At 48.6% G+C, this 27500-nt stretch overlaps 1 protein-coding gene across 2 annotated transcripts in view; it reads left to right on the top strand.

The window, feature by feature from the left end:
- The window catches only part of LOC129823564 (guanine nucleotide-binding protein G(olf) subunit alpha), a 175307-nt gene that overhangs the window by 83243 nt on the left and 64564 nt on the right, over positions 1-27500 (top strand). For both annotated transcript variants that reach the window (XM_055882393.1, XM_055882394.1), the window contains exon 5: positions 7948-8045. In XM_055882393.1, the coding sequence (XP_055738368.1) occupies positions 7948-8045 (98 nt within the window). The remainder of the gene's footprint in view (positions 1-7947; positions 8046-27500) is intronic.

Raw genomic sequence — 27500 nt, 5'->3', positions numbered from 1 at the left:
GAGGCTGGGGTTGGAGACATGGTACTGTAGGAGAGGCTGGGGTTGGAGACACGGTACTGTAGGAGAGGCTGGGGTTGGAGACACGGTACTGTAGGAAAGGCTGGGGTTGGAGACATGGTACTGTAGGAGAGGCTGGGGTTGGAGACATGGTACTGTAGGAGAGGCTGGGGTTGGAGACATGGTACTGTACTGTAAGAGAGGCTGGGGTTGGAGACATGGTACTGTACTGTAGGAGAGGCTGGGGTTGGAGACATGATACTGTAGGAAAGGCTGGGGTTGGAGACATGGTACTGTAGGAGAGGCTGGGGTTGGAGACATGGTACTGTAGGAGAGGCTGGGGTTGGAGACATGGTACTGTACTGTAGGAGAGGCTGGGGTTGGAGACATGGTACTGTAGGAGAGGCTGGGGTTGGAGACATGGTACTGTACTGTAGTAGAGGCTGGGGTTGGAGACATGGTACTGTAGGAGAGGCTGGGGTTGGAGACATGGTACTGTACTGTAGGAGAGGCTGGGGTTGGAGACATGGTACTGTACTGTAGGAGAGGCTGGGGTTGGAGACATGGTACTGTAGTAGAGGCTGGGGTTGGAGACATGGTACTGTGGTAGAGGCTGGGGTTGGAGACATGGTACTGTAGGAGAGGCTGGGGTTGGAGACATGGTACTGTAGGAGAGGCTGGGGTTGGAGACATGGTACTGTACTGTAAGAGAGGCTGGGGTTGGAGACATGGTACTGTACTGTAGGAGAGGCTGGGGTTGGAGACATGGTACTGTAGGAGAGGCTGGGGTTGGAGACATGGTACTGTAGGAGAGGCTGGGGTTGGAGACATGGTACTGTAGGAGAGGCTGGGGTTGGAGACATGGTACTGTACTGTAGGAGAGGCTGGGGTTGGAGACATGGTACTGTAGGAGAGGCTGGGGTTGGAGAAATGGTACTGTACTGTAGGAGAGGCTGGGGTTGGAGACATGGTACTGTACTGTAGGAGAGGCTGGGGTTGGAGACATGGTACTGTAGTAGAGGCTGGGGTTGGAGACATGGTACTGTAGTAGAGGCTGGGGTTGGAGACATGGTACTGTAGTAGAGGCTGGGGTTGGAGACATGGTACTGTAGGAGAGGCTGGGGTTGGAGACATGGTACTGTAGTAGAGGCTGGGGTTGGAGACATGGTACTGTAGTAGAGGCTGGGGTTGGAGACATGGTACTGTAGGAGAGGCTGGGGTTGGAGACATGGTACTGTAGGAGAGGCTGGGGTTGGAGACATGGTACTGTAGGAGAGGCTGGGGTTGGAGACATGGTACTGTAGTAGAGGCTGGGGTTGGAGACATGGTACTGTAGGAGAGGCTGGGGTTGGAGACATGATACTGTACTGTAGGAGAGGCTGGGGTTGGAGACATGGTACTGTAGTAGAGGCTGGGGTTGGAGACATGGTACTGTAGGAGAGGCTGGGGTTGGAGACATGGTACTGTACTGTAGGAGAGGCTGGGGTTGGAGACATGGTACTGTAGTAGAGGCTGGGGTTGGAGACATGGTACTGTAGTAGAGGCTGGGGTTGGAGACATGGTACTGTAGTAGAGGCTGGGGTTGGAGACATGGTACTGTAGGAGAGGCTGGGGTTGGAGACATGGTACTGTAGGAGAGGCTGGGGTTGGAGACATGGTACTGTAGGAGAGGCTGGGGTTGGAGACATGGTACTGTAGGAGAGGCTGGGGTTGGAGACATGGTACTGTAGGAAAGGCTGGGGTTGGAGACATGGTACTGTAGGAGAGGCTGGGGTTGGAGACATGGTACTGTAGGGGAGGCTGGGGTTGGAGACATGGTACTGTAGGAGAGGCTGGGGTTGGAGACATGGTACTGTACTGTAGGAGAGGCTGGGGTTGGAGACATGGTACTGTAGGAGAGGCTGGGGTTGGAGACATGGTACTGTACTGTAGGGGAGGCTGGGGTTGGAGACATGGTACTGTAGGAAAGGCTGGGGTTGGAGACATGGTACTGTACTGTAGGAGAGGCTGGGGTTGGAGACATGGTACTGTACTGTAGGAGAGGCTGGGGTTGGAGACATGGTACTGTAGGAGAGGCTGGGGTTGGAGACATGGTACTGTAGGAGAGGCTGGGGTTGGAGACATGGTACTGTAGGAGAGGCTGGGGTTGGAGACATGGTACTGTACTGTAGGGGAGGCTGGGGTTGGAGACATGGTACTGTACTGTAGTAGAGGCTGGGGTTGGAGACATGGTACTGTAGGAGAGGCTGGGGTTGGAGACATGGTACTGTAGTAGAGGCTGGGGTTGGAGACATGGTACTGTAGGAGAGGCTGGGGTTGGAGACATGGTACTGTAGGAGAGGCTGGGGTTGGAGACATGGTACTGTAGGAGATGCTGGGGTTGGAGACATGGTACTGTAGTAGAGGCTGGGGTTGGAGACATGGTACTGTAGGAGAGGCTGGGGTTGGAGACATGGTACTGTAGTAGAGGCTGGGGTTGGAGACATGGTACTGTAGTAGAGGCTGGGGTTGGAGACATGGTACTGTACTGTAGGAGAGGCTGGGGTTGGAGACATGGTACTGTAGTAGAGGCTGGGGTTGGAGACATGATACTGTAGGAGAGGCTGGCGTTGGAGACATGGTACTGTAGGAGAGGCTGGGGTTGGAGACATGGTACTGTAGGAGAGGCTGGGGTTGGAGACATGGTACTGTAGGAGAGGCTGGGGTTGGAGACATGGTACTGTAGGAGAGGCTGGGGTTGGAGACATGGTACTGTAGTAGAGGCTGGGGTTGGAGACATGGTACTGTAGGAGAGGCTGGGGTTGGAGACATGGTACTGTAGGAGAGGCTGGGGTTGGAGACATGGTACTGTAGGAGAGGCTGGGGTTGGAGACATGGTACTGTAGGAGAGGCTGGGGTTGGAGACATGGTACTGTAGGAGAGGCTGGGGTTGGAGACATGGTACTGTAGGAGAGGCTGGGGTTGGAGACATGGTACTGTAGGAGAGGCTGGGGTTGGAGACATGGTACTGTACTGTAGGAGAGGCTGGGGTTGGAGACATGGTACTGTACTGTAGTAGAGGCTGGGGTTGGAGACATGGGACTGTAGGAGAGGCTGGGGTTGGAGACATGGTACTGTACTGTAAGAGAGGCTGGGGTTGGAGACATGGTACTGTACTGTAGGAGAGGCTGGGGTTGGAGACATGATACTGTAGGAAAGGCTGGGGTTGGAGACATGGTACTGTAGGAGAGGCTGGGGTTGGAGACATGGTACTGTAGGAGAGGCTGGGGTTGGAGACATGGTACTGTACTGTAAGAGAGGCTGGGGTTGGAGACATGGTACTGTACTGTAGGAGAGGCTGGGGTTGGAGACATGATACTGTAGGAAAGGCTGGGGTTGGAGACATGGTACTGTAGGAGAGGCTGGGGTTGGAGACATGGTACTGTAGGAGAGGCTGGGGTTGGAGACATGGTACTGTACTGTAGGAGAGGCTGGGGTTGGAGACATGGTACTGTAGGAGAGGCTGGGGTTGGAGACATGGTACTGTACTGTAGTAGAGGCTGGGGTTGGAGACATGGTACTGTAGGAGAGGCTGGGGTTGGAGACATGGTACTGTACAGTAGGAGAGGCTGGGGTTGGAGACATGGTACTGTACTGTAGGAGAGGCTGGGGTTGGAGACATGGTACTGTAGTAGAGGCTGGGGTTGGAGACATGGTACTGTGGTAGAGGCTGGGGTTGGAGACATGGTACTGTAGGAGAGGCTGGGGTTGGAGACATGGTACTGTAGGAGAGGCTGGGGTTGGAGACATGGTACTGTACTGTAAGAGAGGCTGGGGTTGGAGACATGGTACTGTACTGTAGGAGAGGCTGGGGTTGGAGACATGGTACTGTAGGAGAGGCTGGGGTTGGAGACATGGTACTGTAGGAGAGGCTGGGGTTGGAGACATGGTACTGTACTGTAGGAGAGGCTGGGGTTGGAGACATGGTACTGTAGGAGAGGCTGGGGTTGGAGAAATGGTACTGTACTGTAGGAGAGGCTGGGGTTGGAGACATGGTACTGTACTGTAGGAGAGGCTGGGGTTGGAGACATGGTACTGTAGTAGAGGCTGGGGTTGGAGACATGGTACTGTAGTAGAGGCTGGGGTTGGAGACATGGTACTGTAGTAGAGGCTGGGGTTGGAGACATGGTACTGTAGGAGAGGCTGGGGTTGGAGACATGGTACTGTAGTAGAGGCTGGGGTTGGAGACATGGTACTGTAGTAGAGGCTGGGGTTGGAGACATGGTACTGTAGGAGAGGCTGGGGTTGGAGACATGGTACTGTAGGAGAGGCTGGGGTTGGAGACATGGTACTGTAGGAGAGGCTGGGGTTGGAGACATGGTACTGTAGTAGAGGCTGGGGTTGGAGACATGGTACTGTAGGAGAGGCTGGGGTTGGAGACATGATACTGTACTGTAGGAGAGGCTGGGGTTGGAGACATGGTACTGTAGTAGAGGCTGTGGTTGGAGACATGGTACTGTAGGAGAGGCTGGGGTTGGAGACATGGTACTGTACTGTAGGAGAGGCTGGGGTTGGAGACATGGTACTGTAGTAGAGGCTGGGGTTGGAGACATGGTACTGTAGTAGAGGCTGGGGTTGGAGACATGGTACTGTAGTAGAGGCTGGGGTTGGAGACATGGTACTGTAGGAGAGGCTGGGGTTGGAGACATGGTACTGTAGGAGAGGCTGGGGTTGGAGACATGGTACTGTAGGAGAGGCTGGGGTTGGAGACATGGTACTGTAGGAGAGGCTGGGGTTGGAGACATGGTACTGTAGGAAAGGCTGGGGTTGGAGACATGGTACTGTAGGAGAGGCTGGGGTTGGAGACATGGTACTGTAGGGGAGGCTGGGGTTGGAGACATGGTACTGTAGGAGAGGCTGGGGTTGGAGACATGGTACTGTACTGTAGGAGAGGCTGGGGTTGGAGACATGGTACTGTAGGAGAGGCTGGGGTTGGAGACATGGTACTGTACTGTAGGGGAGGCTGGGGTTGGAGACATGGTACTGTAGGAAAGGCTGGGGTTGGAGACATGGTACTGTACTGTAGGAGAGGCTGGGGTTGGAGACATGGTACTGTACTGTAGGAGAGGCTGGGGTTGGAGACATGGTACTGTAGGAGAGGCTGGGGTTGGAGACATGGTACTATAGGAGAGGCTGGGGTTGGAGACATGGTACTGTAGGAGAGGCTGGGGTTGGAGACATGGTACTGTACTGTAGGGGAGGCTGGGGTTGGAGACATGGTACTGTACTGTAGTAGAGGCTGGGGTTGGAGACATGGTACTGTAGGAGAGGCTGGGGTTGGAGACATGGTACTGTAGTAGAGGCTGGGGTTGGAGACATGGTACTGTAGGAGAGGCTGGGGTTGGAGACATGGTACTGTAGGAGAGGCTGGGGTTGGAGACGTGGTACTGTAGGAGAGGCTGGGGTTGGAGACATGGTACTGTAGGAGATGCTGGGGTTGGAGACATGGTACTGTAGTAGAGGCTGGGGTTGGAGACATGGTACTGTAGGAGAGGCTGGGGTTGGAGACATGGTACTGTAGTAGAGGCTGGGGTTGGAGACATGGTACTGTAGTAGAGGCTGGGGTTGGAGACATGGTACTGTACTGTAGGAGAGGCTGGGGTTGGAGACATGGTACTGTAGTAGAGGCTGGGGTTGGAGACATGATACTGTAGGAGAGGCTGGCGTTGGAGACATGGTACTGTAGGAGAGGCTGGGGTTGGAGACATGGTACTGTAGGAGAGGCTGGGGTTGGAGACATGGTACTGTAGGAGAGGCTGGGGTTGGAGACATGGTACTGTAGGAGAGGCTGGGGTTGGAGACATGGTACTGTAGTAGAGGCTGGGGTTGGAGACATGGTACTGTAGGAGAGGCTGGGGTTGGAGACATGGTACTGTAGGAGAGGCTGGGGTTGGAGACATGGTACTGTAGGAGAGGCTGGGGTTGGAGACATGGTACTGTAGGAGAGGCTGGGGTTGGAGACATGGTACTGTAGGAGAGGCTGGGGTTGGAGACATGGTACTGTAGGAGAGGCTGGGGTTGGAGACATGGTACTGTAGGAGAGGCTGGGGTTGGAGACATGGTACTGTAGGAGAGGCTGGGGTTGGAGACATGGTACTGTACTGTAGGAGAGGCTGGGGTTGGAGACATGGTACTGTACTGTAGTAGAGGCTGGGGTTGGAGACATGGGACTGTAGGAGAGGCTGGGGTTGGAGACATGGTACTGTACTGTAGGAGAGGCTGGGGTTGGAGACATGGTACTGTAGGAGAGGCTGGGGTTGGAGACATGGTACTGTAGGAGAGGCTGGGGTTGGAGACATGGTACTGTAGGGGAGGCTGGGGTTGGAGACATGGTACTGTAGTAGAGGCTGGGGTTGGAGACATGGTACTGTAGGGGAGGCTGGGGTTGGAGACATGGTACTGTAGGAGAGGCTGGGGTTGGAGACATGGTACTGTAGGGGAGGCTGGGGTTGGAGACATGGTACTGTAGGAGAGGATGGGGTTGGAGACATGGTACTGTAGGAGAGGCTGGGGTTGGAGACATGGTACTGTACTGTAGGAGAGGCTGGGGTTGGAGACATGGTACTGTACTGTAGTAGAGGCTGGGGTTGGAGACATGGGACTGTAGGAGAGGCTGGGGTTGGAGACATGGTACTTTACTGTAGGAGAGGCTGGGGTTGGAGACATGGTACTGTAGGAGAGGCTGGGGTTGGAGACATGGTACTGTAGGAGAGGCTGGGGTTGGAGACATGGTACTGTAGGGGAGGCTGGGGTTGGAGACATGGTACTGTAGTAGAGACTGGGGTTGGAGACATGGTACTGTAGTAGAGGCTGGGGTTGGAGACATGGTACTGTAGGAGAGGCTGGGGTTGGAGACATGGTACTGTAGGAGAGGCTGGGGTTGGAGACATGGTACTGTAGGAGAGGCTGGGGTTGGAGACATGGTACTGTAGGGGAGGCTGGGGTTGGAGACATGGTACTGTAGGAGAGGCTGGGGTTGGAGACATGGTACTGTACTGTAGGAGAGGCTGGGGTTGGAGACATGGTACTGTAGGAGAGGCTGGGGTTGGAGACATGGTACTGTAGGGGAGGCTGGGGTTGGAGACATGGTACTGTAGGATCCACTGGTTATATTATAACGGCATAGCCTTGTTTTTATGTTAGTTTAGCGATCACTTATCACGATCAAGACACATTTTATAGAAGGAAAAACACTTAATATCACAGAATAAATTGGAACAGAATATTTTTTCCAAATGTAGCTACAGTAGAGATTTTACGAAGGTTCAACAGAATGAATATGTGGTATTCAAAGAATTAAAATTGTAATATAATATTCAAGAATTAAGACTGACGTTTATTTTAAGTTACAATAATACAACCGTTATTCATAAAGAATTAGAAGACTTATAATTTTATTGAGTAAATGTGTGTATTGGTTCTCGTAATGTTGATAAGAGAGATGAAAGTGTAATTCATTTAAGGTTTTGTTTATGTAAATCTAAATGTACCAATTAAAAAAAAAAATGTTATATATATATATTTTTTTTTTGGAAGTTGTCATTTGTTTTTGGGGTGGAGTTACTCGTATTTTGGATGGTAAAAATGGGGACTCTGGAAACAGTTTGAATTACCACTGGTGGTATAAATGCATTCCTGTCACGGTCTATAAAGACTGTATTATACAATGGGGGGCTTCATACAGGTTGTGACGTTTGAATGGCTCTGTTTAAATAAGCTTCTCGTCACTAAACTTGTGTGTGTGTGTGTGTGTGTGGTTTGCCCTTCATAACCACCTGTAGCTTATAGTAATACAATGTCATTGATTGATTGTTTGTTTGTGATGTCTGGTCATCTCCTAACCTCTGTCCTCTCTCTCTCTCTACCCACCCTCTCTCTCTCTCTCTCTCTCTCTCTCTACCCTCTGTCCAGGAGTTCTTTGATCATGCCAAGAAGCTGTGGGATGACGAGGGAGTGAAGGCGTGCTTCGAGAGATCCAACGAGTACCAGCTCATCGACTGTGCACAATAGTAAGTTCTGCCTCCATCACAAAGCATTGTTGGTTTGGTTGGTTGTGGGAGCTCCTAAAGATATGCCTAGCTATCAGTTGGTTGTGGGAGCTCCTAAAGATATGTCTCGCTATCAGTTGGTTGTGGGAGCTCCTAAAGATATGTCTCGCTATCAGTTGGTTGTGGGAGCTCCTAAAGATATGTCTAGCTATCAGTTGGTTGTGGGAGCTCCTAAAGATGTGTCTCGCTATCAGTTGGTTGTGGGAGCTCCTAAAGATATGCCTAGCTATCAGTTGGTTGTGGGAGCTCCTAAAGATATGTCTCGCTATCAGTTGGTTGTGGGAGCTCCTAAAGATATGTCTAGCTATCAGTTGGTTGTGGGAGCTCCTAAAGATATGCCTAGCTATCAGTTGGTTGTGGGAGCTCCTAAAGATATGTCTCGCTATCAGTTGGTTGTGGGAGCTCCTAAAGATATGTCTAGCTATCAGTTGGTTGTGGGAGCTCCTAAAGTTATGCCTAGCTATCAGTTGGTTGTGGGAGCTCCTAAAGATATGTCTAGCTATCAGTTGGTTGTGGGAGCTCCTAAAGATATGTCTAGCTATCAGTTGGTTGTGGGAGCTTCTAAAGATATGTCTAGCTATCAGTTGGTTGTGGGAGCTCCTAAAGATATGTCTAGCTATCAGTTGGTTGTGGGAGCTTCTAAAGATATGCCTAGCTATCAGTTGGTTGTGGGAGCTCCTAAAGATATGTCTACCTATCAGTTGGTTGTGGGAGCTCCTAAAGATGTGTCTAGCTATCAGTTGGTTGTGGGAGCTCCTAAAGATATGTCTACCTATCAGTTGGTTGTGGGAGCTCCTAAAGATGTGTCTAGCTATCAGTTGGTTGTGGGAGCTCCTAAAGATGTGTCTAGCTATCAGTTGGTTGTGGGAGCTCCTAAAGTTATCCGTCTGCATGTGTGATGTGTGGCGCTTGGGGATGTGATGTGTGGGGATGTGATGTGTGTTGATGTAGTGATGGGAGTTGAATCTATGAGTCATATTACTAAAGCGGATAGTCTGCTGTCACTTCTTTAGCTTTGCCTTTGCAGGTCATGTCCTTTCTGGGTAATGTTGACGGCTTCACAGATTGTAACCATGATGTGAATATCTGATACAGATGCATGTTTGTCTTAGAGCCCTATGGGCTCTGGTCTAAAGTAGTGCACTATAATAGGGAATAGGGTGCCAGACTGGTCAGTCATATTTGTCTCTGTGACTTGCTGTGTGTAAAATGTAATAAAACCTTTATCCCTACTTTACTGTAGGTGCTGATAGTAGTGGCAGGATGGCGTTGTACTGGTGTTGAACAGTAGGGTTGTACAGTACCGCTGTAGTTGAGGCCTAGTTCCCAATCTACAGGCCAGTTAAATAATTTCAGACTGTCTCATTGCTTACTCTGCTCTTCCACCTTTTTCCTTTCTGGTGCTCAGTGGAGAGCTGACTAAATATGGACTACAGAAGATGTACGATATACTTCACTGTCCATTTACACAAAAACAATACACTATTTATGTTAATTCATAGTGTTAATACATAAATGCTTTGCGTAGACAAAGCGAATATGCCAAGCCCTCACTCTGTCACTCAGAAACGTATTCCAGTGCCTGACTGCCAGCTGAATATCAAATCAAACTTTATTAGTCACATACGCTGAATACAACAGGTGTAGTAGACCTCACAGTGAAATGCTGAATACAACAGGTGTAGTAGACCTTATAGTGAAATGCTGAATACAACAGGTGTAGTAGACCTTATAGTGAAATGCTGAATACAACAGGTGTAGTAGACCTTACAGTGAAATGCTGAATACAACAGGTGTAGTAGACCTTACAGTGAAATGCTGAATACAACAGGTGTAGTAGACCTTATAGTGAAATGCTGAATACAACAGGTGTAGACCTTAGTGAAATGCTGAATACAACAGGTGTAGTAGACCTCACAGTGAAATGCTGAATACAACAGGTGTAGACCTTAGTGAAATGCTTACTTACAAGGCCTTAACCAACAATGCAGTTTACAAACAATAGGGATAAGAAGAAGCAATAAAAGTAACAAGTAATTAAAGGGCAGCAGTGAAATAACAATAGCAAGACTATATACAGGGTGGTGCCGGTACAGAGTCAATGTGGAGGCTATATACAGGGTTTTACGGTACAGAGTCAATGTGGAGGCTATATACAGGGTTTTATGGTACAGAGTCAATGTGGAGGCTATATACAGGGTTTTACGGTACAGAGTCAACGTGTAGGCTATATACAGGGGGTACCGGTACAGAGTCAATGTGGAGGCTATATACAGGGGGTACCGGTACAGAGTCAATGCGGAGGCTATATACAGGGGGTACCGGTACAGAGTCAATGTGGAGGCTATATACAGGGGGGTACCGGTACAGAGTCAATGTGGAGGCTATATACAGGGGGTACTGGTACAGAGTCAATGTGGAGGCTATATACAAGGGGGGTACCGGTACAGAGTCAATGTGGAGGCTATATACAAGGTTTTACGGTATAGAGTCAATATACAGGGTTTTACGGTACAGAGTCAATGTGGAGGCTATATACAGGGGGGTACCGGTACAGAGTCAGTGTGCGGGGGGCACCCGTTATTTGAGGTAGTATGTACATATAGGTAGAGTTATTAAAGTGACTATGTATAGATGATAACAGAGAGTGTCAGTGGTATGGAGAGGGGGAGGGGCAATGCAAATAGTCTGGGTAGCCATTTGATTAGGTGTTCAGGAGTCTTATGGCTTGGGGGTAGAAGCAGTTTAGAAGCCTCTTGGACCTAGACTTGGCGCTCCGGTACCTCTTGCCGTGTGGTAGCAGAGAGAACAGTCTATGACTAGGGTGGCTGGAGTCGTTGACAATTTTTAGGGCCTTCCTCTGACACCGCCTGGTATAGAGGTACACAATCCATGTCTCAATGGTCTCGAGGCTTAAAAATCCTTCTTTAACCCGTCGTCTCCTCTTCATCTACACTGATTGAAGTGGATTCAACAATTGACATCAATAGGGGGGGGGGGGGGGGGATCATAGCGTTCACCTGAATTCACTGGTCAGTCTACCATGGAAAGAGCAGGTGTTCTTAATGTTTTGTCCACTCAGTGTATATTTAGTCAATAAAAAAGCAAGTGCCATTTAAGATTTAATTTATTGAAATCATAATATCAACTGGTTATATTATAACGCCTTGTTTTGTAAATTTAGTAAACAAGACTCTTATTTCCTGAGCCCTTATCGCGGTCAAGACACCAAAAAAAAACACAAAAAAAACACATGATGTAATATCACAGAATAAAAAGGAACAGAATATTTTTTCTAAATTAATAAAGTTGTGAAATAACATCCACATTGTCTGGAACAGTCATTTAAAGAGATTTGAAACGGAGCTCTTTTCATGGTTTACAAACCCCAAATCTGTATTTTTTTTCTCTCCTTCTCGATAAACAAACATTCAATTTACATTATTCTGCCTGTCCCTTGGACTTAAAAAATAAATAAAAAATGGATGAACAATTCCAAATTGAACACTGTATGGGGATGAATTATGCCCAGGATGTTGATTTGGCTTAAAGATCCGGATAAAAATACACTATTTTTCAAACTGTTTTTGCATATTTTTAGTGTGGAACCTGTCTTTGTTAATGGGGGGGGGTTATAACCTAGGCTAACCCATTCTAAGTGGCATTAGTAGTTTGCAAAGTTGCAACAGAGGAAAAAAGACAGGACATTTATTCCGAAACTGCAGCTCGTTGTTAGAACACATGGTTTCCTACTTTGATCAACCAGTCCGTTTTGAATTAGTGATAAAACTGTTGGCATTTGTCAAGGGATTTAGTTTGTGTATCCTATCGGTTAGATATGTTTTCATCTGTAGTCCTAACGGGAGCTTGTGTATCCATCTGTTTTTATCTGTAGTCCTAACGGGAGCTTGTGTGGGCAGTCAGTACATATGTGTGGCGGGAGTGAGAGAGACACGGAGGGTGAGAGAGACACGGAGGGTGAGGGAGACGCGGAGGGTGAGAGAGACGCGGAGGGTGAGGGAGACGCGGAGGGTGAGGGAGACGCGGAGGGTGAGGGAGACGCGGAGGGTGAGGGAGACGCGGAGGGTGAGGGAGACGCGGAGGGCGAGAGAGACGCGGAGGGCGAGAGAGACGCGGAGGGCGAGGGAGACGCGGAGGGCGAGGGAGACGCGGAGGGCGAGGGAGACGCGGAGGGCGAGGGAGACGCGGAGGGCGAGGGAGACGCGGAGGGCGAGAGAGACGCGGAGGGCGAGAGAGACGCGGAGGGCGAGAGAGACGCGGAGGGCGAGAGAGACGCGGAGGGCGAGAGAGACGCGGAGGGCGAGAGAGACGCGGAGGGCGAGAGAGACGCGGAGGGCGAGAGAGACGCGGAGGGCGAGAGAGACGCGGAGGGCGAGAGAGACGCGGAGGGTGAGAGGGAATTTGGTGAGAAGAACTGGGTGTGTTTAGCTTATTTTTGTTGTTGTGTCCCAGTGTCCCACATGTACAGATGGGACACTAGAGTTAAAGCAAATGAACGTGGTCTTGAAGACAACAGATCACATTCCACCTCATAGTGTTACAGTATTTGAATGTGATCTCTGGTTCGTTCTCATTCCATCCCAGGCTTAAAACCAGGCAGGTGCGCAAACACTATATATATATATAATATATATATGGTGTACATTGTACAAACACGTACGCACGCACACGTGTGTTTGCCCATTTGACTGGGTTGGGCCTTGGGTCTCCTGTGAGCCACAAGACAATCTTAGCAGAGGCTGGGGATGGGGCTAGAGTAGGGGATGGGGTGTAGTGGTAGGGCTGTGTCTGCTGGTATCTCTGGTGGTGGGGTGGTGTAAAGGTTAGGGCTGTGTCTGGTGATATCTCTGGTGGTGGAGTGGTGTAAAGGTAGGGCTGTGTCTGGTGATATCTCTGGTGATGTGGTGGTGTAAAGGTAGAGCTGTGTCTGGTGATATCTCTGGTGATGTGGTGGTGTACAGGTAGAGCTGTGTCTGGTGATATCTCTGGTGATGTGGTGGTGTAAAGGTAGAGCTGTGTCTGGTGATATCTCTGGTGATGTGGTGGTGTGGTCACGGGACTCCGTCAGCCGCCTGGGGCAGAGAAGCTTAAGAATGGTGCCTATTGTCAGACATTCAGGCAGGCAGTCCCTCTCCCTGTTCCCTTCTCTAGCCCATTCCCTGTTTTCCTAGCCTGTTCTCTCTTCTCCTAGCTAGCCTGTACTCTCTTCTCCTAGCTAGCCTGTTCTCTCTTCTCCTAGCTAGCCTGTTCTCTCTTCTCTTAGCTAGCCTGTTCTCTCTTATCCTAGCTAGCCTGTTCTCTCTTCTCCTAGCTAGCCTGTACTCTCTTCTCCTAGCTAGCCTGTTCTCTCTTCTCCTAGCTAGCCTGTACTCTCTTCTCCTAGCTAGCCTGTTCTCTCTTCTCCTAGCTAGCCTGTACTCTCTTCTCCTAGCTAGCCTGTTCTCTCTTCTCCTAGCTAGCCTGTTCTCTCTTCTCCTAGCTAGCCTGTACTCTCTTCTCCTAGCTAGCCTGTTCTCTCTTCTCCTAGCTAGCCTGTTCTCTCTTCTCCTAGCTAGCCTGTTCTCTCTTCTCCTAGCTAGCCTGTTCTCTCTTCTCCTAGCTATCCTGTTCTCTCTTCTCCTAGCTAGCCTGTTCTCTCTTCTCCTAGCTAGCCTGTTCTCTCTTCTCCTAGCTAGCCTGTACTCTCTTCTCCTAGCTAGCCTGTTCTCTCTTCTCCTAGCTAGCCTGTTCTCTCTTCTCCTAGCTAGCCTGTTCTCTCTTCTCCTAGCTAGCCTGTTCTCTCTTCTCCTAGCTATCCTGTTCTCTCTTCTCCTAGCTAGCCTGTTCTCTCTTATCCTAGCTAGCCTGTACTCTCTTCTCTTAGCTAGCCTGTTCTCTCTTATCCTAGCTAGCCTGTACTCTCTTCTCCTAGCTAGCCTGTTCTCTCTTCTCCTAGCTAGCCTGTTCTCTCTTCTCCTAGCTAGCCTGTTCTCTCTTCTCCTAGCTAGCCTGTACTCTCTTCTCCTAGCTAGCCTGTTCTCTCTTCTCCTAGCTAGCCTGTTCTCTCTTCTCCTAGCTAGCCTGTTCTCTCTTCTTCTAGCTAGCCTGTACTCTCTTCTCCTAGCTAGCCTGTTCTCTATTCCCCTAGCTAGCCTGTACTCTCTTCTCCTAGCTAGCCTGTTCTCTATTCCCCTAGCTAGCCTGTTCTCTCTTCTCCTAGCTAGCCTGTACTCTCTTCTCCTAGCTAGCCTGTTCTCTCTTCTCCTAGCTAGCCTGTTCTCTCTTATCCTAGCTAGCCTGTACTCTCTTCTCCTAGCTAGCCTGTTCTCTCTTCTCCTAGCTAGCCTGTTCTCTCTTCTCCTAGCTAGCCTGTTCTCTCTTCTCCTAGCTAGCCTGTACTCTCTTCTCCTAGCTAGCCTGTTCTCTCTTCTTCTAGCTAGCCTGTACTCTCTTCTCCTAGCTAGCCTGTTCTCTATTCCCCTAGCTAGCCTGTACTCTCTTCTCCTAGCTAGCCTGTTCTCTATTCCCCTAGCTAGCCTGTACTCTCTTCTCCTAGCTAGCCTGTACTCTCTTCTCCTAGCTAGCCTGTTCTCTATTCCCCTAGCTAGCCTGTTCTCTCTTCTCCTAGCTAGCCTGTACTCTCTTCTCCTAGCTAGCCTGTTCTCTATTCCCCTAGCTAGCCTGTACTCTCTTCTCCTAGCTAGCCTGTTCTCTCTTCTCCTAGCTAGCCTCTTCTCCTAGTTAGCTTGTTCTCTCTTCTTCTAGCTAGCCTGCTCTCTTTTCTCCTAGCCTGTTTTCCTAGCCAGGTGGTATTCAAAGTCAGGGTCACTACTAATATATACACCAAGTGTACAAAACATTAGGAACACCTTCCTGATATTGATTTGCAAAACTCTTTTGTCCTCAGAACCATTCTTGACACACACAGGAAACTGTTGAGCGTGTAAAACCCAGCAGCGTTGCAGTTTTTGACACGGTCAAACTGGTGCTCTTGGCATCAACTACCATAGCCTGTTCAAAGGCACATTAAATATTTTGTCTTGCCCATTCACCCTCTGAATGGCATCACATTCACAATCCATGTCGCAAGGCTTAAAAATCCTTCTGTAACCCGTCTCCTTCCCTTCATCTGTACTGATTTGATGCGGATTTAACAAGTGACATCAATAAGGGATCATATAGCTTTCACTTGGTCAGTCTGTCATGGAACGAGCAGGAGCTCCTAATGTTTTGTGTGTGTTTATTTAACTGGGCAAGTCAGTTAAGAACAAATTCTTATTTACAATGACGGCCTACCCCGGAGGACGCTGGGACAATTATGCACCGCCCTATGGGAATCCCAATCACGGCCCGGATCCAGCCTCTGCTGTATGGACACATTACACCGTGATCCAGCCTCTGCTGTATGGACACATTACACCGTGATCCAGCCTCTGCTGTATGGACACATTACACTGTGATCCAGCCTCTGCTGTATGGACACATTACACTGTGATACAGCCTCTGGATGTATGGACACATTACATCGTAATCCAGCCTCTGGATGTATGGACACATTGATACACCGTAATCCAGCCTCTGGATGTATGGACACATTGATACACCGTAATCCAGCCTCTGGATGTATGGACACATTGATACACCGTAATCCAGCCTCTGGATGTATGGACACATTGATACACCGTAATCCAGCCTCTGGATGTATGGACACATTGATACACCGTAATCCAGCCTCTCTATGTGGACACATTGATACACCGTAATCCAGCCTCTGGATGTATGGACACATTGATACACCGTAATCCAGCCTCTGGCTGTATGGACACATTGATACACCGTAATCCAGCCTCTGGATGTATGGACACATTGATACACCGTAATCCAGCCTCTGGATGTATGGACACATTGATACACCGTAATCCAGCCTCTGGATGTATGGACACATTGATACACCGTAATCCAGCCTCTCTATGTGGACACATTACACCGTGATCCAGCCTCTGGATGTATGGACACATTGATACACCGTAATCCAGCCTCTGGATGTATGGACACATTGATACACCGTAATCCAGCCTCTGGATGTATGGACACATTGATACACCGTAATGCAGCCTCTCTATGTGGACACATTACACCTTAATCAAGCCTCTGGATGTATGGACACATTACACCGTAATCCAGCCTCTGGATGTATGGACACATTGATACACCGTAATCCAGCCTCTCTATGTGGACACATTGATACACCGTAATCCATTGGCAGCTAAATAAGTTTGAAACTATTAGAACAAATAAGTGGTTCAAGTATTCATGACATCACACTGAGGAAGGCACAGTGATGCCAAAACGTTGAAACGTTGGTAAATACACATTCCATTGCTGGGAATATATATATATATGTGTGTGATTTATTTCTTTATTTTATTCGTCATTAGTCAGCACCTTCACACAAACACATTTTTCTGGGTGTACGCCAGCTCGTGTTTTTTTAAGCTAAAGAAATGAGCTCATAGCCTATTGGTCAATGCAGCAGTAGGCCTATCACTTCCATTACTCTTTCACACTGAGGATTGGGGGTTTATCGAGGGGGAGATTATTGGACAAGACTTTTTCAAATGGCTTTCTGTGAGGAACTATATAGTTTTAAAATATTATCATTTGCGATGGATTCGTGCTCCCTCAACATTATCAGACAGAAACCAGACACACATAAACAAAAGACAATAAAAACTGAAATTGACATCTCGTAAATAATGGTTATGAAATAAACAAAAAACCTGTTTCTCACAAAAAACCTGTTTCTCCTGTGTAGCAGGTCGTGAACTCTGCAAGCAACTTTTCCGCTCCGAGAATGAGAACGATAAATGACTCTTAAGTAATACATGCATTAACCGAAATTCATGTTACCAAATGACGGGGATTAACGGTACATTTACTACTGGCGACAAATGTAATGGTGGAATAAATCAACCAAATCAGAGAGCAAACAATTCACACAATGAAACAATGGAGGCACAATAATTGGCATGAGATAGTTGAGCCATTCTGGAGAGAGAGACTGGTCTATATCTTCACCACAGACCCCTGTCCTGCTGAGCTATTTTGGCGAGGTAGCGGGCGGGCGGGCGAGGTAGCGGGCGGGCGGCGAGGTAGCGGGCGGGAGGGCGAGGTAGCGGGCGGGCGGCGAGGTAGCGGGCGGTAGGGCGAGGTAGCGAGCGGGCGGCGAGGTAGCGGGCGGTAGGGCGAGGTAGCGGGCGGTAGGGCGAGGTAGCGAGCGATTAGGAGTGGGGGAGGTAGCGAACGAGGGAGGTAGCGAGCGAGTGGGCGGGGGAGGTAGTGGGTGAGCGGGCGGTGGAGGTAGCGAGCGGGAGAGGTAGCGAGCGAGGGGGGAGGTAGCGAGCGAGGGGGCTTTATATTTTGCCCTCGCCGCAGTTTGTTTCCCCCCGAGACGGTTTGTTTCCCCCGAGACGGTTTGAGCTATTTCATGAGGGGGGAAGTGGAAGACAGGGAGCAGAGGAGGGGGAAGAGCTTATTAGCTAACATAAGCATTGTGGTTATTCTCAGGATAGCGGTCTGGCTCTTCTTTCAGACAGGTAGATAACTATGGTAAGCCCAGGGCAGGTTAATTAAACAATATTATCTAGTGATGCACCGATGTGACTTTTCAGGCTGATACTGATGTCCAATATATTCCTTGCCCAAAAAAACGATACCGATATTTAAAAAATTAATTTGCCCTTTTAATCATTCTAGTATAGTTAAATAGTTGGACGCAGCTGTCTAAGGCATTGCATCTCTGGTTGAAATCTAGGCTGTATCACGTCCGGGCCGTGATTGGGAGTCCCATAGGGCGGCGCACAATTGGCCCAGCGTCGTCCGGGTTTGGCTGGGGTAGGTCGTCATTGTAAACAAGAATTTGTTCTTAACTGACTTTTCTAGTTAAGTAAAGGTTACACACACACACACACACACACACACACACACACACACACACACACACACACACACACACACACACACACACACACACACACACACACACACACACACACACACACACACACACACAGACCAAAAAGTTATTTTTATATTGTTGGCATTTACGTATGTCCCCATTACCAGTAAAACATGACGTGTCAAATTAGCTTGTTGACCAATCAGAACCCGAATATGACTGCACGTCACATAATAATTTAACGTGTTCATAAATTTTTTTCCCGTAGTTATTACACATTGATTTCACTATCACTCGTGTTTCATCTGTCACAACGATTCATCGATACGTATGCTATGATGCTGGTAAAGTTGTCTCTCGAACATACAGTGTTGGTCATAAAAAAGCTAGCTAGCTCATAAATGCAAACAATGTTCTTCCCCAAAACAGCAAAACGACATAATCTGTTTCAGTAGCTATAGTTAGCTAGCTAACTATCTAGCTAGGTGTCATCATCTAAAACAACCCTAATTTATAAGACAGTTATTATTTGGTAAATGGTGGTCGGACCCATCAATGTGAAGCTACACACAATAAGGATTAGCCACAATAGTGGACTCTGCGGTTAGCCTTCAAAAATAAAGTAAGGCATAATTCTACTATTTGTATTAATTTGCATCACTGTCAATGACTGACTTATTTTGAAGGCAAACTGTAAATTCCACTATTGTACCTAATCCTTATTGTGGCTAGCTTCACAACACATAACCCAGTCCGGTTCGAGCCTCGCTAGCCAGATGAAGCTAGCTGGCTGCTTATAACGTTAGCTTTGGGTAACAGTGTTAAGTTGCTGGCTAGCTATTTATTTTCATAAATTTCAATAGGCGAACAACAAGTGGCTACCTAGCTAATATTTATTTACAAGGATGTCCTAAATCATTGCTAAGAATAATGAAAATGGCTGCAGTTTCTACTGGTCATTGTTTTCAGCCTGGTTGTATTGGTGCTAGCAATGTACCAAGCTAAAGCTAGCTACCCCAGACGATGCGATTGAACAAATGATGCTTTATTACTAACGCGGTATTGTAAACACATCGATCGTGGCCGGTGTTTGCTTGTTTGTAGACTTTTTTGTACAGCTTTGACAGTGCTACTGTATCTTTTTGACACGCAAAGACCCAGATGGCGTTCCATAGTATAAATGTCATGAAACTAATAGCAGTGACGATATTACTGTGTAACTCCGGTAGGGCAACATCTGAACAATAGCGCACTTGGTAGTGTGTACCGGTGCTCGACCAGTCGGCGAAAGCCAACATCACCCACGACAGAGAACGGCTGATTGTCGAGGGCAATGAATTCCATTATCTCGGCGTTAATGGGTTTATCCTTTGAGTTGTCTCGCTGAAATGTTGTTACTCTTTCAAATGACTGCTCGACTTGTTGACTGCTCGATCCACACAGCAGACATTGTGGGCTAGGTTAGGAATGCTGTGTTGCACGTATAGCGCAACATTTTACGTGGCGTCATTACGACACGTACCTACGTTATAGAGGTATGCAGGTCAGCTTTGACATCGGTTTTGCACATCGCCGTTAAACAAGACATCGGCCGATTCCCATATATTCATCTATATATCATGCATCCCGAATATCTTATCTAATATTAACTTGAAACTCCTACTGTCACTTTGTCTGTTTCCTGTGTTGCTGCTAAACTGTGGATTCAGATTCCCTCTTGCAAGGATTGTCACTTAATGAACACAGTTCCTGTGTGTTTTGAGCGCTGGACTGTGTGTTTTTAATGCGTCATACGGGGATGGTTTCTGTATTTTGAAAGTAAAATACCTTAAACTTCATTGCTGACAAGCAAAATGTTTTGGGACGAATTAAACAAATACCAAAATATTTTCCTTTAACACCCCTACTCTTACGGTAAGTACCATGGGATCTTTAGTGACCACAGAGAGTCAGGACACCCGTTTAACGTCCCATCCGAAAGACGGCACCCTACACAGGGCAGTGTCCTGGGGCATTGGGATATTTTTTTTTAGACCAGAGGAAAGAGTGCCTCCTACTGTCCCTCCAATACCACTTCCAGCAGCATCTGGTCTCCCATCCAGGGACCGACCAGGACCAACCTTGCTTACCTTCAGTGGGATGCAAGGTGGTATGCTGTTGGCTTCAATCTGTGTGTGTGTCTGTCTGAGAATGGAGGGATGGCAGTGTATGTTTGTCCTGCTGGCTTAGGAGGAGAGGAGTGGTTGGTATCGACCGACAGACTAGCCTACAGGGGTTGCTATGGGAACCAGCAGCTAAGAGCTACCTAAATAAATACATGTGTTGTCACATACACCGGATAGGTGCAGTGAAATGTTTTGTTTGACAGGGTCAACCATCGTAGTACGGCGTCCCTGGAGCAAATTAGGGTTAAGTGCCTTTCTCAAGGGCGCATCGACCGATTTTTCACCTTGTCGTCTCGGGTATTCGGATTAGAAACCCGAAAGGTTGCTGGCCCAACGCTCTAAACGCTAGGCTACCTTCCGCCCAGGCAGGGCCAAAGAGAGAATGAGTGAGCGAGACAGAGGCAGAGCAGGTTCGGTTAGTCTAGTGTCAGATCGGTTAATCTAGTGTCAGATCGGTTAATCTAGTGTCAGATCGGTTAGTCTAGCGTCAGATCGGTTAGTCTAGCGTCAGATCGGTTAGTCTAGCGTCAGATCGGTTAGTCTAGCGTCAGATCGGTTAGTCTAGCGTCAGATCGGTTAAGCGTTATATCGGTTAGTCTAGCGTCAGATCGGTTAGTCTAGTGTCAGATCGGTTAATCTAGCGTCAGATCGGTTAATCTAGCGTCAGATCGGTTAGTCTAGCGTCAGATCGGTTAGTCTAGCGTCAGATCGGTTAGTCTAGCGTCGGATCGGTTAGTCTAGCGTCAGATCGGTTAGTCTAGCGTCGGATCGGTTAGTCTAGCGTCAGATCGGTTAGTCTAGCGTCGGATCGGTTAGTCTAGCGTCAGATCGGTTCGTCACCTCTCTAGCTCGGTTCGTCACCTCTCTAGCTCTGTCACCTTTCACCTCAGATGTCTCCTGGTCTGACAAACACCTCTCTAGCTCTGTCACCTTTCACCTCAGATGTCTCCTGGTCTGACAAACACCTCTCTAGCTCTGTCACCTTTCACCTCAGATGTCTCCTGGTCTGACAAACACCTCTCTAGCTCTGTCACCTTTCACCACAGATGTCTCCTGGTCTGACAAACACCTCTCTAGCTCTGTCACATTTCACCACAGATGTCTCCTGGTCTGACAAACACCTCTCTAGCTCTGTCACCTTTCACCTCAGATGTCTCCTGGTCTAACAAATCCCTGCTCCAGCTCTGTGACCTTTCCCCTCAGATGCGTAAGTGCAACACTGGCGAATGCGGTGGATTTGAGACGCATCCAATATGTAAAACATCTGATATCTCTTGCTTAAAACGGACCGATTTTTATGGGAATTCATTTAAAAAAAAAGATGCTAATTAGATTCCCACCTGTTTGGGGGCGTTCTCGTTGGTTCTGGTTAGGGTCAAGGGGAGCCTGTATCTGAGCCCCAGCTGTACCTTGTACAGAGACATGGTTTCTTCTTTTGAGTAGACCGTTTGAATACTAGCGCTTGGGTAAATATAATTGAATTGAACATTTTATCACCAGCGCTGGGTAAATAAATAAATCCAACCACCATGTACACCTCTACCTGCTTAATCATTGTTCTGACTCTGCTACATCGTCCCTATTTTACAGGCTGTGAGGACCTAGGTCAGGTACGAGCCTGCAGAACTCAGTCGGGGTCTCAACTTACTGTTGAGAGTTAGAATATTCTAGATGCAATTTATCAAATTTGGTTGTGCGTCTGCACTTTTTCCTGTCAGTCACTCAATTAGCCACGTTGGCTAACATTTTTAAATAGGTCAATTAGTGTAGCCTTTTTTTACATTTTTGTAATTTAGCAGACTCGCTTATTCAAGAGCGACTTACACTAGTGAGTGTATCCATTTTTCGTTCTTGTCCCCCTGTGGGAATCGATCCCACAACCCTGGCGTTGCAAGCCCCGTGCTCAACCAACAGAGCCACACGGGATTAGAAATCATTGATTGAATTACTGACTGGGGGAGGGGCGTTGATTTTTTTCACTCATTGTTGATGTTTATGCGTGAACATTGAAATAGTCTTATCTAGACCTGGATATGGTCCGGGTGGTTATCAGACACGGCCCGGGTGGTTATCAGGCACGGCCCGGGTGGTTATCAGGCACGGCCCGGGTGGTTATCAGGCACGGCCCGGGTGGTTATCAGGCACGGCCCGGGTGGTTATCATTTGAGACTGGAGAGTTGGGTTGTTGCAAAACTCGATTGTAGAACTTCCCGAGACATCTCTCCATGTTTAGGCATCAGATATTGACTTCAGTTGGGACCAGTATTTTAGTAGTAGTCATCAGACGTTAACCGGAGGGCGACAAAGTTCTCTTGCTACTAATTTTACATCTCTCCACTATTCTGCGACCCTTCCGAACTGAGCCTGACTGTGCTCATCTAAAGAGTCTATTGTTAGGGCTGAGATAAAACAGGGGCCTGTGTTTACACTGGGTTAGGTGCTATTTATAGGAAGGTGTTCGCAGCGTGTCCGTTCTCACTGCTATGTTTTAAGATGGGACCCTCACAGCTGGTGATGGATATGTCTTCTTTTAAACCTGGACAGTGTCTGTCTGTCTGTCTCTCCTTTTTTTCTGTCTGTCTGGTTGGAGAGTTCAATCCAAAAGTTTGAGGATTTCCGCCTGATATGGCTGAATGGCTCAGCTGATATTGGCGACTTGTTTAAACACATGTGGTTTATAATGACAATTGAGATGTACAAACTATGGCATAAGGGAAGGACAAGTGGATAAGAGGCAATCTGTAATTCAGATGAAGACATTAATGAACGAGCTAGGACGGACGTTGTCAGTATAACTATTTGTTCAGCACTTTTGAAATGTACAGCGTCAGAATTCAGAACATGGGCCGTTCTTACAGTGTTCTCCCTGTACACCAAGTCAGAACTGTAGGATAAATAAACGGGGCATATAAACAGACAATGAAAGCTCTTACAATATTCAATGATTACATTTCTCTAAAACAGGTTGTAAGCTTTTGGTGCACCACCAAGTTAGAACAGTAGGTGAAATTAAGAGGTGAAAATGACCAAATGACTAGGGTGAAGCACATTGAACGCCGTTTGGGTTTTTGCGTGTCAAAAAAGATACACGTCATATAACATTTTGACACGTTAAATAAGCTTTTAATTTGACACGTCAAATAACACAATTCTATTATAGAATGTTGTGTGTTCTGAATTTGCACGTGCAAACCAAGCACCAACACTATCAGTAGCGCTGTGAAAGCTGTACAAACAGAATTAACTGGGGTATGACTAAAGAGTTAATCAGGTTAAACTGGGATATGACTAAAGAGTTAGTCAGGGTAAACTGGGATATGACTAAAGAGTTAATCAGGGTAAACTGGGATATGACTAAAGAGTTAATCAGGGTAAACTGGGATATGACTAAAGAGTTAATCAGGGTAAACTGGGATATGACTAAAGAGTTAATCGGGGTGAACTGGGATATGACTAAAGAGTTAGTCGGGGTAAACTGGGATATGACTAAAGAGTTAGTCGGGGTGAACTGGGATATGACTAAAGAGTTAATCAGGGTAAACTGGGATATGACTAAAGAGTTAATCAGGGTAAACTGGGATATGACTAAAGAGTTAATCAGGGTAAACTGGGATATGACTAAAGAGTTAATCAGGGTAAACTGGGATATGACTAAAGAGTTAATCAGGGTAAACTGGGATATGACTAAAGAGTTAATCAGGGTAAACTGGGATATGACTAAAGAGTTAATCAGGGTGAACTGGGATATGACTAAAGAGTTAATCAGGGTAAACTGGGATATGACTAAAGAGTTAATCAGGGTAAACTGGGATATGACTAAAGAGTTAATCAGGGTAAACTGGGATATGACTAAAGAGTTAATCAGGGTGAACTGGGATATGACTAAAGAGTTAATCAGGGTAAACTGGGATATGACTAAAGAGTTAATCAGGGTAAACTGGGATATGACTAAAGAGTTAATCAGGGTAAACTGGGATATGACTAAAGAGTTAATCAGGGTAAACTGGGATATGACTAAAGAGTTAATCAGGGTAAACTGGGATATGACTAAAGAGTTAATCAGGGTAAACTGGGATATGACTAAAGAGTTAATCAGGGTAAACTGGGATATGACTAAAGAGTTAGTCAGGGTAAACTGGGATATGACTAAAGAGTTAATCAGGGTAAACTGGGATATGACTAAAGAGTTAATCAGGGTAAACTGGGATATGACTAAAGAGTTAATCAGGGTGATTTTTCCCCACAAATAAACAGGTGTTCTGTCCATGTTAGATCGTATCTATTTTTGCTAACTTTTAAAATGTAGTGATTAATTTATTTATTTCGGGATATGAATACAGAGTCATTATCAGACCGTTTTATTGTTAAACTATACGGTAATCTCGAAGGTGTATTTTTTTTAGTAATCCAATACGTAATATAGTACGCTAGTAGTAATGATCATTTTATTATTATTAGTATTATTATTGTGTGCATTTAGCCGTACTCTTGAGTCCCAACTTAGCCCAGTGCTGGACCATTAGACTAGAGCTATTAACAGAGACAGACTGGCCTCGCTTAAAATATGGAAAGTATTGATCTGTGCTGTGTGTCCCGCTAATGAAAGATGGTGTTCTATTGTTAAACAGTCAGGATAATTATCATGAACACATGTGGATGCCTGGCCGCCGGGCCCACTGGCTAATAACTATCCATAGGATGGAACGGGGCGGGAGGGGGCGGGGCGGGAGGTAGCGGGGCGGGAGCTAGCGGAGCGGGACCGCACGGAGCGGGAGGGGGCGGGGCGGGAGGGAGCGGAGCGGGACCGCACGGAGGGGGCGGGGCGGGAGGGAGCGGAGCGGGACCGCACGGAGTGGGAGGGGGCGGGGCGGGAGGGGGCGGGGCGGGACAGGAATGCTGTCCGTCTGGTGTTTTCTCCTACCAGGAACTACTGCAGTTATAGAACTGGACCCGCTGCTGTGGCATCAGACGGTGCTGAATCCTACCCTAAACTAGCGTGCTCTGCTCTGGCCTTCCTAAGCCCTACCCTCTCTCTCTCTCCATCCCAAGCCCTACCCTCTCTCTCTCTCTCTCCATCTCCAAGCCCTACCCTCTCTCTCTCTCCATCCCCAAGCCCTACCCTCTCTCTCTCTCTCCATCCCCAAGCCCTACCCTCTCTCTCTCTCCATCCCCAAACCCTACCCTCTCTCTCTCTCTCTCCATCTCCAAGCCCTACCCTCTCTCTCTCTCCATCCCCAAGCCCTACCCTCTCTCTCTCTCTCCATCTCCAAGCCCTACCCTCTCTCTCTCTCTCCATCTCCAAGCCCTACCCTCTCTCTCTCTCTCCATCCCCAAGCCCTACCCTCTCTCTCTCTCTCCATCCCCAAGCCCTACCCTCTCTCTCTCTCCATCCCCAAGCCCTACCCTCTCTCTCTCTCCATCCCCAAGCCCTACCCTCTCTCTCTCTCTCCATCCCCAAGCCCTACCCTCTCTCTCTCTCTCCATCCCCAAGCCCTACCCTCTCTCTCTCTCTCCATCCCCAAGCCCTACCCTCTCTCTCTCTCTCCATCCCCAAGCCCTACCCTCTCTCTCTCTCCATCCCCAAGCCCTACCCTCTCTCTCTCTCCATCTCCAAGCCCTACCCTCTCTCTCTCCATCCCCAAGCCCTACCCTCTCTCTCGCTCTCCATCCCCAAGCCCTACCCTCTCTCTCTCTCTCCATCCCCAAGCCCTTCCCTCTCTCTCTCTCTCCATCCCCAAGCCCTACCCTCTCTCTCTCTCTCTATCCCCAAGCCCTACCCTCTCTCTCTCTCTCCATCCCCAAGCCCTACCCTCTCTCTCTCTCTCTATCCCCAAGCCCTACCCTCTCTCTCTCTCTCCATCCCCAAGCCCTACCCTCTCTCTCTCTCTCCATCCCCAAGCCCTACCCTCTCTCTCTCTCCATCCCCAAGCCCTACCCTCTCTCTCTCTCCATCCCCAAGCCCTACCCTCTCTCTCTCTCCATCCCCAAGCCCTACCCTCTCTCTCTCTCTCCATCCCCAAGCCCTACCCTCTCTCTCTCTCTCCATCCCCAAGCCCTACCCTCTCTCTCTCTCTCTCCATCCCCAAGCCCTACCCTCTCTCTCTCTCTCCATCCCCAAGCCCTACCCTCTCTCTCTCTCCATCCCCAAGCCCTACCCTCTCTCTCTCTCCATCTCCAAGCCCTACCCTCTCTCTCTCTCCATCCCCAAGCCCTACCCTCTCTCTCGCTCTCCATCCCCAAGCCCTACCCTCTCTCTCTCTCTCCATCCCCAAGCCCTTCCCTCTCTCTCTCTCTCCATCCCCAAGCCCTACCCTCTCTCTCTCTCTCTATCCCCAAGCCCTACCCTCTCTCTCTCTCTCCATCCCCAAGCCCTACCCTCTCTCTCTCTCTCCATCCCCAAGCCCTACCCTCTCTCTCGCTCTCCATCCCCAAGCCCTACCCTCTCTCTCTCTCTCCATCCCCAAGCCCTACCCTCTCTCTCTCTCTCTCTCTCTCTCTCTATCCCCAAGCCCTACCCTCTCTCTCGCTCTCCATCTCCAAGCCCTACCCTCTCTCTCTCTCTCCATCTCCAAGCCCTACCCTCTCTCTCTCTCTCCATCCCCAAGCCCTACCCTCTCTCTCTCTCTCCATCCCCAAGCCCTACCCTCTCTCGCTCTCCATCCCCAAGCCCTACCCTCTCTCTCTCTCTCCATCCCCAAGCCCTACCTTCTTTCTCTCTCTCCATCCCCAAGCACTACCCTCTCTCTCTCTCCATCCCCAAGCCCTACCCTCTCTCTCTCTCTCCATCCCCAAGCCCTACCCTCTCTCTCTATCTCCATCCCCAAGCCCTACCCTCTCTCTCTCTCCATCCCCAAGCCCTACCCTCTCTCTCTCTCTCCATCCCCAAGCCCTACCCTCTCTCTCTCTCTCCATCCCCAAGCCCTACCCTCTCTCTCTCTCTCTCTCTATCCCCAAGCCCTACCCTCTCTCTCTCTCTCTCCATCCCCAAGCCCTACCCTCTCTCTCTCTATCTCTCTATCCCCAAGCCCTACCCTCTCTCTCTCTCTCTCCATCCCCAAGCCCTACCCTCTCTCTCTCCATCCCCAAGCGCTACCCTCTCTCTCTCCATCTCCAAGCCCTACCCTCTCTCTCTCTCTCCATCCCCAAGCGCTACCCTCTCTCTCTCTCTCCATCCCCAAGCCCTACCTTCTTTCTCTCTCTCCATCCCCAAGCACTACCCTCTCTCTCTCTCCATCCCCAAGCACTACCCTCTCTCTCTCTCTCCATCCCCAAGCGCTACCCTCTCTCTCTCTC

Source organism: Salvelinus fontinalis, chromosome 26 (genome assembly GCF_029448725.1).
Source record: "Salvelinus fontinalis isolate EN_2023a chromosome 26, ASM2944872v1, whole genome shotgun sequence".
Lineage (NCBI taxonomy): Eukaryota > Metazoa > Chordata > Actinopteri > Salmoniformes > Salmonidae > Salvelinus > Salvelinus fontinalis.
This window is presented reverse-complemented; position numbering and strand designations above follow the sequence as displayed.